The 14079-nt window shown below is 55.6% G+C and overlaps 1 protein-coding gene across 1 annotated transcript; it reads right to left on the bottom strand.

Moving 5' to 3' along the window:
• Window positions 1-4512: 4512 nt before the first annotated feature.
• ASB16 (ankyrin repeat and SOCS box containing 16) lies at window positions 4513-10991 on the bottom strand. Its single transcript, XM_028521570.2, has 5 exons — window positions 10477-10991; window positions 8874-9141; window positions 6107-6599; window positions 5665-5778; window positions 4513-5208 (listed from the first exon to the last, which is right to left on the bottom strand). Exons 1-5 carry the CDS (start codon window positions 10781-10783, stop codon window positions 5023-5025), a joined length of 1368 nt encoding a protein of 455 aa, XP_028377371.1. The 5' UTR covers window positions 10784-10991; the 3' UTR covers window positions 4513-5022.
• Between the last annotated feature and the right edge of the window lie 3088 nt (window positions 10992-14079).

Genomic DNA, 14079 nt, shown 5'->3' with positions numbered 1-14079 from the left:
TGTGGTTGCTTCTCTTGTGCCCCCTACCGGGGACCTGGCCCGAAACCCAGGCTTGTGCCCTGACTGGGAATCAAACAGGTGACCCTTTGGTTCACAGGCCCGAGCTCACTCCACTGATCTACTACCCCAGCCAGGGCCGGAAGTCTCTTTTTTTCTTGTTTTTTCTTTTATTATTCCAATATTCCCCAAATGTATTCCAATGCCTGCATGCATCAGGTACTTGTTAAAGATTTATTAAATGAATGATGAATGGACTCAGAAGTTGGGGGAAGAGGCTGGGAATTTGAGAGAATTCTCTCACTTGCCAGTCAGCCGTAGTCTTAAGAGGGAGGAAAATGGACGGAAGAAGGAGGATTGGCTAGGGATGAGATAGTCTTGGAATGCTCAGCCGCTGGGATGAAGGGTTGGAAACAGTGGAAGTTGAGTCTGACAAGAGATGTTTTTGTGAGTTTGTACAACAAAGGACAAGATGCAGTTAATGGTATTTTGAAAGTGGGACTTTCAGGCTTCGGTTTGAGGTTGGGTGTTTTTCTCAAGAGGAAATAATTTTACAGCTGGGACTATATTACTGCCCCAAACTGGTTCTTCTACTTTTTTTATCTTAAAAATACCCCAATTTTATTTATTTATTTTTAGAGAGAGGGGAAGGTGAGACAGAGAGGGAAACATCAATGTGTGGTTGCCTCTCACACGCCCCCTACTGGGGACCTTGGCTGCAACCAGGCGTGTGCCCTGACTGGGAACTGGACCAACCTCGACCCTTTGGTTCTCAAGCCGGCAGTCAATCCACTGAGTCACACCAGCCAGGGCAAAACTGGTTCTTTTAAATATAATCATAATTACCCGAGTATTTTAATGGTTCTTAACTCCATAGGACATTATTCATAATGTAGCTTATGAGATTCTTTTTCTTAAACTGTTGAACCTAGGTGTTGTTACACCTTTGTGTGCAGTCAAGACAGCTACAGAATAGAGTGTACTTAGAAATTCTGGGATGCTGCCTTCACTAAATATGTCCACAGTAAGTCTGTTTTCTTAGAAAACTAAAAGTACTTGAGGGGGTGGTGTTTAGGAGACAAACTTGTAATGTGTGACGAAGAAGCTACTCTAACGCACAGTGTAATGAATATAGTCTATACTATTGTACTGCAATGATGCAATATGATAAATATATTCCTTCAGTGGCAATCACGTTACTATATATAAATGCATCAAAGTAACACACTGCACATCTCAAATTTACAAATTGCGATATGTCAAATTTGTCAAATATAAAAATTTGAAGCCTGGCTAGTGTGGTTCAGTGGACTGAGCACCAGACTGTGAATCAAAGGGTCACTCGTTTGATTCCCAGTCAGGGCACAAGCCTGGGTTGCGGGCCAGGTCCCAGTAGGGGGCACGCAAGAGGCAACCACACATCGATGTTTCTCTCCCTCCCTTCCCCTCTCTCTAAAAATAAATTAAAAATATTTAAAGAAAATTTAAGACACAGAAAGTGCTCCTTTCCTAACCACTACTTGTTGTTTCATGTTTGCCGAACCAACAGGCCAGAGATTTTCAACCCATGTGCTGCAAGAATTCATAAAACGTTCAGCACCTGACTGTGTAGTCAGGGACACTGTCCCCTTTTCCCTTAGACTGTCAAATAAAAAAACGACAGCAGCCAACACAACAATAGCCATCTGGTGTGAATGAATGAAAATTATAACTATATTTTTTGTCAGATTGGCAAAAAATATATTTTGTGGTGTGCTACAGAATTTTAGCAATTAGTTTATGTGTGCCAGGAGATGAAAAAGGTTGGAAATTGTTGCAATAGGCAACAAGTGTTTGCTCCTTTAATTTGCATTCATTGGACTACCAGTGAGTTTGAACATTTTTCATATTTCACCAACTAATTTGTGAATTAACTCTTTCGGCCTTTTGCCTTTTCTTCTTTTATTTTTTTTTTAAATTTCACAGGAGTCCACGGGTACCCTTCAGTAAAAAATTCAAATGCAGAGCATTACAAGCCCCACTGGCACAGTCCCCGCCCCTGCCCAGAGGGAGAACTTTTGGGTGCGCACCCGCCTTCCTGGTCGTTTCCTGTTCCTCGACAACGATGGGGTTTGTTGTGTCGTGTTTTCTTTTGTGGTTGCTGTACGTATTGGATTCCGGCCTGGTGTTTTCCTCCTTAGCAATAGTCTTGAAAATTTTTCCAAAGCAATAGGCACGCGATTCCCTTGGAATCCCTGCCCAGTTCTTTCCCGCCGAGGGCACTACCCTGTGCAAGGGCTGAATCGTGTTTCATAGCCTGGACTCGTGTACCCGCTCCCACTCACCGAGTGGTTGCAAGCAGTGCTGGGATGAGATTCCCATATGCACCAGCCTTTTGTGTAAGTGGGGAGCAGTGCTTAAGGGTGCTGTTGAATTGCCCACTAAAGAAGCCGCTTCCTTTCCCACCGATAGGATGTGCAAGAACGTATTTCTCCATATCCTCACGGGCCTTGCATATGATCAATCTTTAAAATTTCCTTTAATCTAGTGGAATATCATGGTGCTGTTTTCATTTGTACTTCCCCGATTGCCGGTGGCATTGACCATCACTCACTTAGATGTTGGAGTGTCTGTTCTCTGCGTGTCGCCACTGTAGAGGCACCGAGTCAACAATGGCGATGAAACAGAGGTCATTCCTGCCCTGGCCTGGTGGCTCAGTTGGTTGGAGCGTTGTCCTGTGCACCAAAAGTCTGTGGGTTCGATCCTAGTTAGGGCACATACCTGGTTTACAGGTTCGGTCGCCGGTCTGGGCGGGTATGGGAGGCAGCCAATCCCTGATTCTCTGCCCCCCCCTTCCTCTCTCTCTAAGATCAATGAAAACATCCTCAGGGGAGGAGTCAAATAAACAAGCAGCTACCAATCCTGCCCCCACAGATCAAGGGAATAACATCTTTTAGCTGTACCACATTTTTCAGTATTTTTTGCCTTGTACATGTGTTAATGATTCGGTGTTTCTCTAACACCAAATCTAAACTTCTTCTGTGTCCAGATCCAATCTTTTCTTTTATGCGTTTCCACTGGAAAATCTTCTCCTAGCGCCCAATAATGTACATAATCACGTGTGTCTTTTGTTTTCTTTAAACGGATATTTTGTTGTGGTTGTAACTACGGCAGAAGAGGCCGAGCTCAGCGGGGGTGAGCCTGCAGAGAGGGGGCAGACCACTCAGCGTCCTCCCTGCGAGGGAGGCCCCCAGCTTGGTTGGGCCCAGGACTGGAGAGGTTGCTGCTCTGCCTAAGGAGGTAAAAGCCTGTCTCCGTGTTGGTCAAAGCGCATCTCTGCAGATGCGGCTCCGCGGGGTGCGGGAGGGGCGGCCGGCCACAGCGGCAGGAGGCCACCCCAGGGCTCCGCATGGTCATGGCACGGGGGTCCCAGGGTCCCTCAGCAAAAGGACACAAGTGCAGGCTGTTGGGAGCCCCTCCTCACTTCCCTCCTGAGGTGGGCATTACAGGTTCAGGGGCTGGGAGGGGCCTCGTGCTGTTCTTACCCCCGTTCCGCTCTCACAAGAACAGTTGCTCCATGCAGAAGAAAACTTGGGGACCGTAGAAGAGGACAACGTGGGGAAAATAAACAAGGAGTGATGGGCATCTCAGTCATGTGTCAGCCCAACAATATCCACACATTGGTACTGTGCATCAATCATTTATTTGCGATCATAAAAACTAGCTTGGCTTGAAAAGCTTCCTCTTAAAGATGAATGGTGACCCTGGCTGGTGTGGCTCAGTGGATTGAGCGTTGGCCTGCGAACTGAAAGGTTGCTGGTTCAGTTCCCAGTCAGGGCACATGCCTGGATTGCAGGCCAGGTCCCCAGTAGGGGGCGTGTGAGAGGCAGTGGATTGACATATCTCTCATACATCGATGGTTCTCTCCCTCTCTTTTCCTCTCTCTCTAAAAATAAATAAATAAAATCTTTAAAAAAGATGAATGGCAGTGCATTTGACTCTGGAACCCAGAGGAGGAAGCGAGAGAGAAAGAGGGGACAGCTGGTGGCTGGTCCTCCTGTCACAGGCCCTCAGAGCTCACACGTGCGGTGACCACTGTTGAAGACACCACGCGTTGGGGTGGGGGAGGGGCAGCACAGCCGGAAACGGTCCGGGCGTCCTGCATTTATTCCTCCCTCCACCGCCATTGACTGAAATGCTCGTGCAAGGAATGCGGTGCCAGGCTCAGCCTACCTGAGGCAGACACAGGCTCTTCATTAGGTCTGACACCAGCGAAGGTTGCCTGCTAGGTTGGGCAGATCGTGCTAGTGAGCTGTCTTAGGGATAAAATCAGCTCCAGCCAGGATTTAAAAAAAAAAATGAGGGGTATACCAAGGAGGGGGAACACCTAGAAACAGAGGGTTGTAAGAGCATGGATTTCACACTGGTGTGGCCCAGAGGGCTGAGTGCCAGCCTACGGACCGGAAGGTCACCAGTTCAACCACCAGTTAGGGCACATTCCTGGGTTGTGGGCCAGGTCCCTGGTTGGACCAACCGATCGATGTTTCTCTCCCTCTCTTTCTCCCTTTTCCTCTCTCTAAATATAAATAAATAAAATCTTGGCGGGGGGAGCATGGGTTTCAAGATCATTCCATGAGGTCCTCCCTTCAAATGACAATGGCAATGCAATGGCAACAGCAGTTCAGCTAGAGGCAGAGTCTGTCACCCTTCAGGAAGCTGAGCAGATATACAGGTGGCAGAGGATGGGGGTGCAACACGGATCACCACCCCCTGGCCTGGGGCCCGGGTGGCTGGAGGGGCCATCACCCACTTAGGCAAAGAAGAGATGGGTGAAGGCTGAGTCTGCAGACCTTCCCGTCGGAGTGGGGCTGAAGCTTAGGTCAGGCTAGAGGTCAGCAGTCGGCTCAGGCAGCCAGCGGAGGGAGGAGCTGGCCCGGGAGGGAATGCAGAGTGCGGCCCAGAGGGCCAGCGACGGGTTCTCTAGGGTTGAGGGATGCGACGGATGAAGACAGCAGGACCAGCTGTGGGAGCAGCCTGGCGTGGCGCTCACTGGATGTGCCCCTCCACACGAAGCAGCAGGTAGTCCCTGAGGAGCTGCGGCAGGGGGAGGCAGGCGGCAGCCTGGCGGCAGCGGTTCCCCAGCTGAGCGCGCACAGCCAGCCGGGCCAGGTGCTGCAGGCGCCTTGGCTGGTTCGCCATGCTCAGGGCCGAGCTGTAGAAGGCTTCGTGCTCCTAGGCAGGAGTGGAACAGGGTCAGATGGCCCAATACCCTTGAGTCTGCCCTTCCAACTGGGGGCCACCTAGTGGTAGGGCCCTAGCATTTTGCAACATGTAAAATTTGGACTCAGAGTCCGAGCCAGAGAGCTGGGGCCGCACTGCGAAGCCCCATCTCTGCCGTGTCCGCACCCACCCCACTCCAAAGAGTCCAAGTGCCCGCCGAGTCGGAGGTGCCCGAGAAATGTGCTGAGGCGGGCCGGAGAGGTGTGTGGGACGGGAGGTGGTTCTGAGCTGCTAGGGGATGCGGGGAGCCTAGGACCCAGGGGTTTCGCTCTGCCGTCCTCCTCCCGCCCAGGGGCCCTCCTGCTGCGCCCTCCAGGGAGCCCATCCCGAGGGATAGGCCCAGGCCCGGCCTTCCTTTCCATCTCCCCCAGCGCCTGGCACAGGTCTGTGCCCCGGGGGCGGACATACCTGCCACAGCTCAGGGAGCACGGCCTCCACCCACGTGTCACCGGACGGCACACAAGGGTAGGCATTAAGCAGGACTTCCAGGGCCCGAGGAAAGTTGGCACAGTGCTTCAGCATCTGGGAATCAGAAGAGGGGCTCACAGCACCATCCTCTCCCAGCTGGGGGCATGAGTCCCTCCTATTTTCCATCCCTCAGTTTACCCCATCTCCCAGGGTGCTCCACAACCTCCTGGGCCCGGCTAGTTTCCTTGGGACCTCTTTTTGCCCTTGGATGCCTTCACCCATAGCCCTCACTGGCCCTTCCCAAGGTGGGGCTAGACTTCTGGCCACATAGGGTGGGCCCTGAGACTCTTGACCCCTCCCCCTTCACCCAGGGTGGGCCAATTCCATAGGCAGACTCCCCCTACCCAGCTGGGGCCTCCTTTTACAGGCTCTCCCTACGCACCTCCGGCTGCGCTGGCTGGGCCCCGTAGTCCAGCAGTGCCGAGAAGAGGACCTCGGGCTCCCAGCTAGGAACGTCCTGGACAGCCTGCAGCGCGCAGTCCATGGGCGTGTGGCCTGCCGCGTTGGGCACCCCCGCGCAGGCCCCGTGGCGCAGCAGCAGCTCGGCCAAGGCCCCGCAGCCGTTGGCGCAGGCGTTGTGCAGCGGTGTGTGGCGCTTGTGCCCGGCCACCCGGGCATCGGCCCCGGCCTCCAGGAGCCGGCGCGCCGCAGCCTGGTACTTCCGGCCACTGCCCGGGCCCTCGGCCCCAGCACACGCCGCGTTCAGAGCCGTCTCACCCTGGCTGGTGCGCAGGCCCACGTCGGCCCCGTGCTCCAAGTAGAGAGCCACGTGCTCCTCCAGGCCGCGTGCGGCCGCCACGTGCAGGGGTGTCACCTCGCTGTCCCTCGCAGCGGCGTTCACGGTAGCCCCCGCCTCCAACAGCAGCTTGGCACACCTGGGGGCAGGGCACAAGGGGCCGTGCCAAAGCCTGAGAAACCAAGGCCTGGCCCGGGCGCCCCGCAGCCTGAAGCCATCCCTGAGCCCCGTTCTGCCCCTCCCCTGCACCTGGGGGCGAGCCCGGTGGCCGCGTCAGACTCACAGAAGCCCCGGGACAGGCAGAAGAGCGGAAAGGCCCGTAAAAGTCACCAGCAGCATCTTCAGGTTTCACTTGAAAAACTTCCACCCAGAAAGGTCACAGTGCAGCCAAGGACACACAGCCAGTTAGTGGCTGCACCGGAATCAGTACTCACTGCCTCAGACAGTCCTTCCCAGAGTCTAGCCTGACGCCCCAGTCCCACTGGGACCCCAGGGTCTGGTCCCGAATCATTTGTCTTAACATTTTTTAAAAGGTTTTATGTATTTATTTATTTTTAGAGAGAGAGAGAGAGGGAGGGAGGGAGAGGGTGAGGAACACGCATGCGAGAAACCTCAGTCAAGGGCGGCCTCTCCTAAATGCCCCGACTGAGACCGACCCCCTGACCCTGGGACGGGCTCTGCCCGGGAATCAGACAGGCGACCTTTTGATCTGTGGGAGATACCCAGCCAGCTGAGCCACACCCGTCAGGGCTGCCTCCTAACATTTTGATAGCGCACACACACACACACAACTGAAAACCCACTGGCGTGTACACTGGGAAACAGAAAACTGAAAGAAGTCCTAATATCTTCTTCCTGCCTCTGCACCCGAAGACCACCTTTCAGACAAGCCACACCCACTCCAACAAAAGAAGGCACTTGGGGACCCCCCTACTCCACTCTCCACTAAAGAGAACAAACAAAACCAAGCGACAAAAAGGAGATTTTAGGAAGCACGTGCTTTCCACAGGCTTCAAGTCCCTGGAAAAGCTCTAGGCCAGAACGCGGCAGAAGCAAATACTCGTCCTTAACCACCGTGGGGGAGGCCGAACGTAACCAACTGAATTAATGATGACACTGAACCGAGAGGAGTGGAGAGTTCAGAAGCCAGAATGCCAGTCACTGGGACTCAGACGCGGGCCCAGCAACCCCCGACGACCCGTGTCCTGCCCCCGCGGGGCCCGGACCTCTGCTGTCCTGCAGTGCACGCGCCCAGGAGGCACTTTGCTCAGGGACCAAGCCCTGGGCAGCGGCCAGGCCCCCATAGCTCCTGAATGCATTCCCTCGGGCAGGTCTCATCGCGAGCTCATTTTTGTTGCCAAGGACTAAATTTAAAATGATGCAATAGGATTTCAGTAAGTGCAACTAGTTTCACGTCACTTAAAAAGGTACATTCTTAAAAAAAAAAAAAAGGAGGGGGTAAATTCTGCAAAGTGTACCATGTGGCCCTAAGAATTCAAGACAGGGCTGGGAGTGGTGGGGTGGGCGGAGAGAGAAAAAAAATAACAGAAGAAAGAAACAACAAGCGAACAAGAAAGGGCCGGAAAACTTGGATGGCTCCGTTTCATCCCTAATCTAGATTAAAGCAGGGCGAGGCTCCCAGCATGGGGGGGGGGGCTCTGGGGGATCCCCCAGGAGTGAATGGATCCTTACCGGGGGCAGCCCAGTCTGTGGGCCTGATTTACGAAAGCGCGAGGACTGCCCCCCCAACCCCCGTAGGGGGCCTGAGAAAGCGCTGACCTTAAGAAGGTGGGAGGAGAAAGAGAAAAGGCTGGGAATGAGAGTTGTGTGGGGCTTCACACTCAGGCCGGGAAACACCGGGCTACATCTCTCTTTTTAGAAAATTGGTGCTCAGCGAGGATATCTGTCCATAAGTAAGATTTTATTAATTTTTTTAGAAAGAAGGGAAGGGAGGGAGAAGGAGAGAGAAACATTGATCAGTTGCCTCTCAGAGGCCCCCAACTGGGGACCTGGCCCGCAGCCCAGGCATGCGCCCTGACTGGGAATCGAACCCATGACCTTCCAGTTCGCAGGCCAGCGCTCAGTCCACTGAGCCATAACAACCAGGGCTAGACATTTCTTGACGCCTACGTCAAAACAGCTAGGAGTTTGCCTATGAAGCGCTCACAGGGGATAAGAGACTGTAGTTGGAACAGGGTTTTCCCAAAAAGCAACAGGGCTTCTGCATTCTGGGCTTAGCTGATGTGGCCTTGGACGAACCACTAAACCTTGCTGAGCCTCGGTTTTTGTCGCCCAGGTTGTAGTGAGGACATGAGAATGAGGGGTGCTTCTCCCTTCTCCTGGCCATGTGAGCTGCGGACACACACACACACACACACACACACACACACCCCTCTGTGCCCCGGGCACTTACTGCAAGGACCCGGGGGCTGTGCAGAGGTGCAAGGGAGTTGTGCCTTCCTCCGACAACACATTGGCCTTGGCGCCAAAGGTCAGCAGCAGCCGCACGCAGTCAGACTGGGCCTGGGCACACGCCTCGTGCAGGGCTGCCCGGCCCCCGACCCGGGCATCCAGCTCAGCTCCCTGCTGGATGAGGTGGCGGGCGCAGGCGGTATAACCTCGGGCCGCAGCAATAGTGAGGGGCACGGTCTGCTTGGTCTTGGGGGTCAGCACCCAGAACCCTGCAGAGAGCAGACAGCGTGCGGGGCGGTGAGGCCCACGGGCAGGGCCGGCCGCAGGACCGGCTGATGCTGGCTTTCCCTCTGCACCCCTGGCTGAGCACAGACTCTGTGCCAGGCTGTGCCTGTGGAAGGGGCTCATCCAAACCCTGATTCGGGAGTGGGAATCAGAACAGACTTTTAGAACGGTTTGTCCATCTGGAACAAAACACACCATGTGAGTCACAGAAACAAAATGAGGTGCTCTTTAAAACTGTAAGGGCGACTGAGGAAGGGGAATCCCGTTCAGGAAACCTCCGGTCTTTGAGCTGCTGATGGAGCTCTTGCCTCTTCCCGTTCCATTGGGGATGGGGAGAGTTACGAACAGGGGGTCCTGGAGCTGACCCAAATTGTGGACACAGCGGAGGACCCTTTGAAAGGGCGTGGATGCCTAGTATCCGACTGTGCGTTGTTCGCATCATGGCCAAGTCCTGGGGTTCCTAACTCTTGGGTAGAGCACGTTTTATTTATTATTAGAATGGAAATAAGGCCAAGGGCCGTTTGAGAGATGATGGACGTGCTGCAGGACGAGACCAGGATGTCTCGGGCGGGCAGGGTCACACCTCTAATAGTTGAAGACAAGCAGGAATTCGGAGCTTGTGGTGACGGTAAAAACATAACGCTCTCCAAGGATGTCGAACCCCCAAGCCCAGGGGCAGGGTTGGAGGCAGTCTCTGGCCAACTGAATGGGGCAAGGCGAATTGAGGTCTTTGGTTTACCTGGACAGATCCTCTGGTCAGAACAGACCCTAAGGAAATCAGCTGGCGAGTACTCAGAGACGTTCGTCGTATTGCGACTTAAAATAGTCTTGGAAAAAGGAGCCCAACCTAGGCCCCCAATCTGCTTGGGGGCCTAGTTATATAAATCATGGCATGCCCCATACAGCAGAATTTATGGCCCTTATATAAAATAGTATGCCTACTCATGGTTATTGACATATGTTACATGAAAAGAAAATCAGGTTATAAAATAGCATATTGATTATAATATTTCTGTGGAAGAAAAAATATTCATGTGTGGATATATGTTCATAGAAAAGTTGCATTAGAATATAATCGTGTTCCTATGTAGTTAATATAGCACGTTAATGTAACTTGAATGCTGATGAAACGTACGAGCCGCTGCCCATGCCTCCTCTCCGTTCAGGAGGGAGCCGGCGTGGGCGGTGGGAAGAAATGGTGTGGTTCGTGTTCCGGAGGGAGGGGACGGGGCTGAGATGTTCCCCCTCTTCCCACCCACCCTCGCCTCTGCCCTCTCCCTCCTCCTCCTCCTCCTCCGCCCCCACCTGCCGCTCCCTACCCTGTTCCGGCGACCAGGCCAGCTGGTCGCTCACGGTCTCCACAATCATGTTGGCGGCATCTTCATCTTGGAACAAGGCTTGGACCTGTTGCAGGTCGCCAGAGAACAGGGCGCTGTGGACCGCCGGGTCTCGGCAAGAGTGGCGGGGCCTAGTGAGCCGGGCCCTGGAACTCGGGGGACACCTCGGACCCCGGCACCACTGCTGGGCTGCTGCTGCCCGGCGCCGCTCCTCCCACTCCAGCCACTCGCGCTGCAGGCGGAGAGAGCGCAGTGTGGAAGAGGTAGAGGGGAAGGGCTCTCTGGCCATGGGAAGAGGTGCAGGGACCCGGCCAGTGGCAGCTGGGCAGAGCCGGGTGACTACCACCCTTGTTCTGAGGAGCCACCCTGCCCCCTTGCCCGTGATCCAGGGAGAGCGGCAGCTGAGGCTATAAATAGGCTCCTCGCTCTCTGGTAAACACGTTTGCCCGGAGCCCTGATCCTGGTGCAGAGAAGGTGTTGGGCCCACCCCCCACCCACCCAGGGGTAGGGCCAGCCCCGGCCCCTGCTGATGCGGTCCAATTGGGCAGCAGGCCCTCAGCTGAGGCCATCCCTGCACCGCAGGGTCCCTGTCCTCCCACTTCTCAGGAGTGAGCACCCTGGTTGGCAGGTCTGAGGTGAGTGAAGCTGTCAGTCAGGAAGATGGACAGGGCAGACGGGAAGAGCCGGAGTCCCCAGGCTCTCCGATGTTGGCTGGAGGGCGGGCTCCAGCCCAGGAGAGAAGGGCAGGTAGAGACAGTTCAAACAGCTCTTCCCAGCATCTGCCGTAATAGCAAGAGCTCCGCACACGTGCACACAGGGTTTAACAATATTTAACTCGCTTTGAAAAACTTTTTTATTTGTTTATTTTATTTTTAGACAGAGGGGAAGGGAGAAAGAGGCAGAGAAACATTAATGTGTGGTTGCCTCTCACGGGTCCCCCACTGGGGACCTGGCCAGCAACCCAGGCATGTGCCCTGACTGGGAATCGAACCCAAGACCCTTTGTTTCACAGGCCAGTGCTCAATCCACTGAGACACACCAGCCGGGGCTTAAATCACTTTTGTATCCATCCTTACTTGTTCGCCACACTTCCTGGCTCACCCAGGTCAACAGTAAGCTTGGTGTTGACAATAAAGTATAGAATCACACTTGAATGCCTCTAAGATGGGTGGCTTTATGTCTGTTTACCGATGAGGAACTAAAGCTTAACAAGGTAAAACTGCCAGCTCAAGGTCACAGCTTGTGAGGGGCGGAGCCAGGACTGGGCCCCCTCTGGCCTGGCTCCGCAGACGGTGGTGCCCTTGGGCTCTAGCCGCTGTGGCCACCTGAGGGCGAAGACGGTTGTGAGCCTCTTCTCCCGCTCCGAGCAAGGCAACACGGTCCCTAGATACCACTTCCGGGGAGTGCCCCACCTCCACCTGAGCCCAGCTCCCTTAAAAGGGCTCTCGGGCCTGCCTGAGGACCAAGGGCTTGACCTTGCAACTCTGGGGTCTTCCACCAAGGAGACCTTGAAGCCAGGCGCGGGTGCACTCAGGAGAAAGCTGCTGTGCTCCCAGGAGCCTCTAGGGGGAGGAATGAGGCCGTGAAATAACATGAGCTGGAGTGGCTGGCTGCCCAGCCAGGGAAGGGGAGGCTGGAGGGATGCCGGCTCTCCCAGCCTGGGAGCTCACTCAGCGTGCGGGTGGGTGGCCCCACGGGACGGGCCCAGCCCCATCGTGCCCTGGCTGCAGTGGCTGGTCTGCGTCCCTCAGCCGTGGAGGCTCTGCCCGGCTCCTCTGCCCCTGCACGCCCTCCCCTCCCCGCTCTGCAGCAGCCCCTGCCCGGGGATCCCCGACTTCTCCCTCCCCCTGGCCCCACACACAAGCCGGCTCCAGCTCCCATGCCCGCATTCTCCGTCACCGTCTCGACAGTTTCCACTGGGACCAGCCCAGCCTCCTACCTGGTGTTCCTTCCTCTGCCCTCCCCCCACCCCACCTCCACGTCACTGCCTAAATGGAATGATCTAACTGAAATGCTGAATTCCCAGCTTGGACACTTCTGACGCCAGACACCTCCCCTCTCCAACGCAGCCCCGGGTCCCTGGTTCGGCCTCCTGTCACACAGCATTCTCACCGCGGCTCCTCGCCCTGCCCTGCCCTGCCGTTCCCTCTGTTTGGAATTTGCTTCAGACTCGTTCCTCAAAGTCCCCTTCAAAAGTCACCAGCTCTGGAAGACACCCTGCAGCAGCCCCAGGCCCCCCACTCTCGGGGTCCCAGCCACTCCCAGCGCATGTACTTTGTAAAGCACCTGTCCCAGGGTCCTGCAGGTGACAGTCCACTGTGTGGGGTGTGGGGCTCTGTATTTATTCAGTTAAGTCTCTGGCCCCAGTATGGCCTGGCGCACAGTAGGTCTTGAGGGCACGTGGCATTTAGGGGCACTGGGCACAGAGCAGCCTCACCTCTTAGGTGCAGTGCATTGACCCAGGGCCTTGGGTCTCTGCCAAGGCAAACACTCATCTGCCTGCCCAAGTGGGTGGCAGCTGCCCGGGCTGTTTCCGGCACTGCCCTCACCCTGCTGTGTGGCAGCTCTTCTCCCGTGGTGTTGCAGGGTGGGGGATCCCAGAGGAGGGATGAGGTCATGCGCAGCCAAGGATCCTCAGAGAAAGGCGCCTCTATGCACGCAGCAGTGATTAACCCTGTTGGAACCCGTTCGGTGTTTTAATTGCCCCGCCAACGGCCTGGCTGAGCACCCACAGCCAGGTTCCCAGGGCTGGGAGCTGGCGAGCTGGGGTGGGCGTCCCCTCCCTCCTGAGACACACAATGGGCACGGCGTGTGGGGGCCGAGACTGTGCTCCTCTGCCCGTCCTGTGTGTCACCTTTTGTCCCCCAGGCCTGAGGGGGCTCTGACTACAACAGCTCAGTCCCCAGAGAGACCTTGTGTTCTGTCTTCTGTCCTTGGCCTTAACTTCCTGAGGGCAGAAAAGCTGTCCTTAGTGTTAACTTCCTGAGGCCTTGACCCCAGCCCCCACGCGAGCCCACAGGGAGCCCAGTTCTACTGGCAGCGGCGCCAGGTGATTGGACACCCAGCCTGGCTTCCCGGAGCCCGGGGCCCGTGGGGCCATGCAGTAGTACACGGCCAGAGAGAGACCATGGCGTCCGTCAGGACTGGGAGCGGTAGAGACCAGTCCACGGCCACACCGCCCCGGACGCGCCTGGTCTCCTCTGATCTCCGACGCTAAGCAGGGTCGGGCCTGGTTAGTCCGTGGGTGGGAGAGCAGTGGAGATGGGGATCAAGGGGGTTGATGGGAAAGGGCACTGCAGGCCAGGGGAATGGGGTGGGTTAGCTGCAGGGGACCACATGGCCCCGATCTACGCTACAAAGGCAGAGCCAGGGAGTTCGCGGCAGGTAGAAAAGAAAGGAGTGCACGGTCTGCTCATGTCGGAAGGCCAAATGGGACACGGAGGGTGGGGGTGCTGGTGAACTAGCCCCTTTCTTGCTCCCGAGCTTAGAACCCAAGAGTCTTCTAGAACAGGGCCCTGCTGCAACCTGCAGCGGGCGGAGCACGGGGCTCCTGTAGCTTCTTCACTTCAGCCTGGAGATGGACCC

Source organism: Phyllostomus discolor, chromosome 8 (genome assembly GCF_004126475.2).
Source record: "Phyllostomus discolor isolate MPI-MPIP mPhyDis1 chromosome 8, mPhyDis1.pri.v3, whole genome shotgun sequence".
NCBI classification, from domain to species: Eukaryota; Metazoa; Chordata; class Mammalia; order Chiroptera; family Phyllostomidae; genus Phyllostomus; species Phyllostomus discolor.
The sequence above is the reverse complement of the archived record's forward strand: the minus strand, read 5'-3'. Positions and strand labels throughout refer to the sequence as shown.

Coding starts and splice junctions, on each gene's coding strand:
- ASB16 (XM_028521570.2), bottom strand. CDS start 10,783: ATGGCCAGAGAGCCCTTCCCCTCTACCTCTTCCACACTGCGCTCTCTC. Junction 5,779..6,106: donor CCCAGCCAGCGCAGCCGGAG/GTGCGTAGGGAG, acceptor TCTGATTCCCAG/ATGCTGAAGCACTGTGCCAA. Junction 5,209..5,664: donor TGCTCCCTGAGCTGTGGCAG/GTATGTCCGCCC, acceptor ACTCCTGCCTAG/GAGCACGAAGCCTTCTACAG.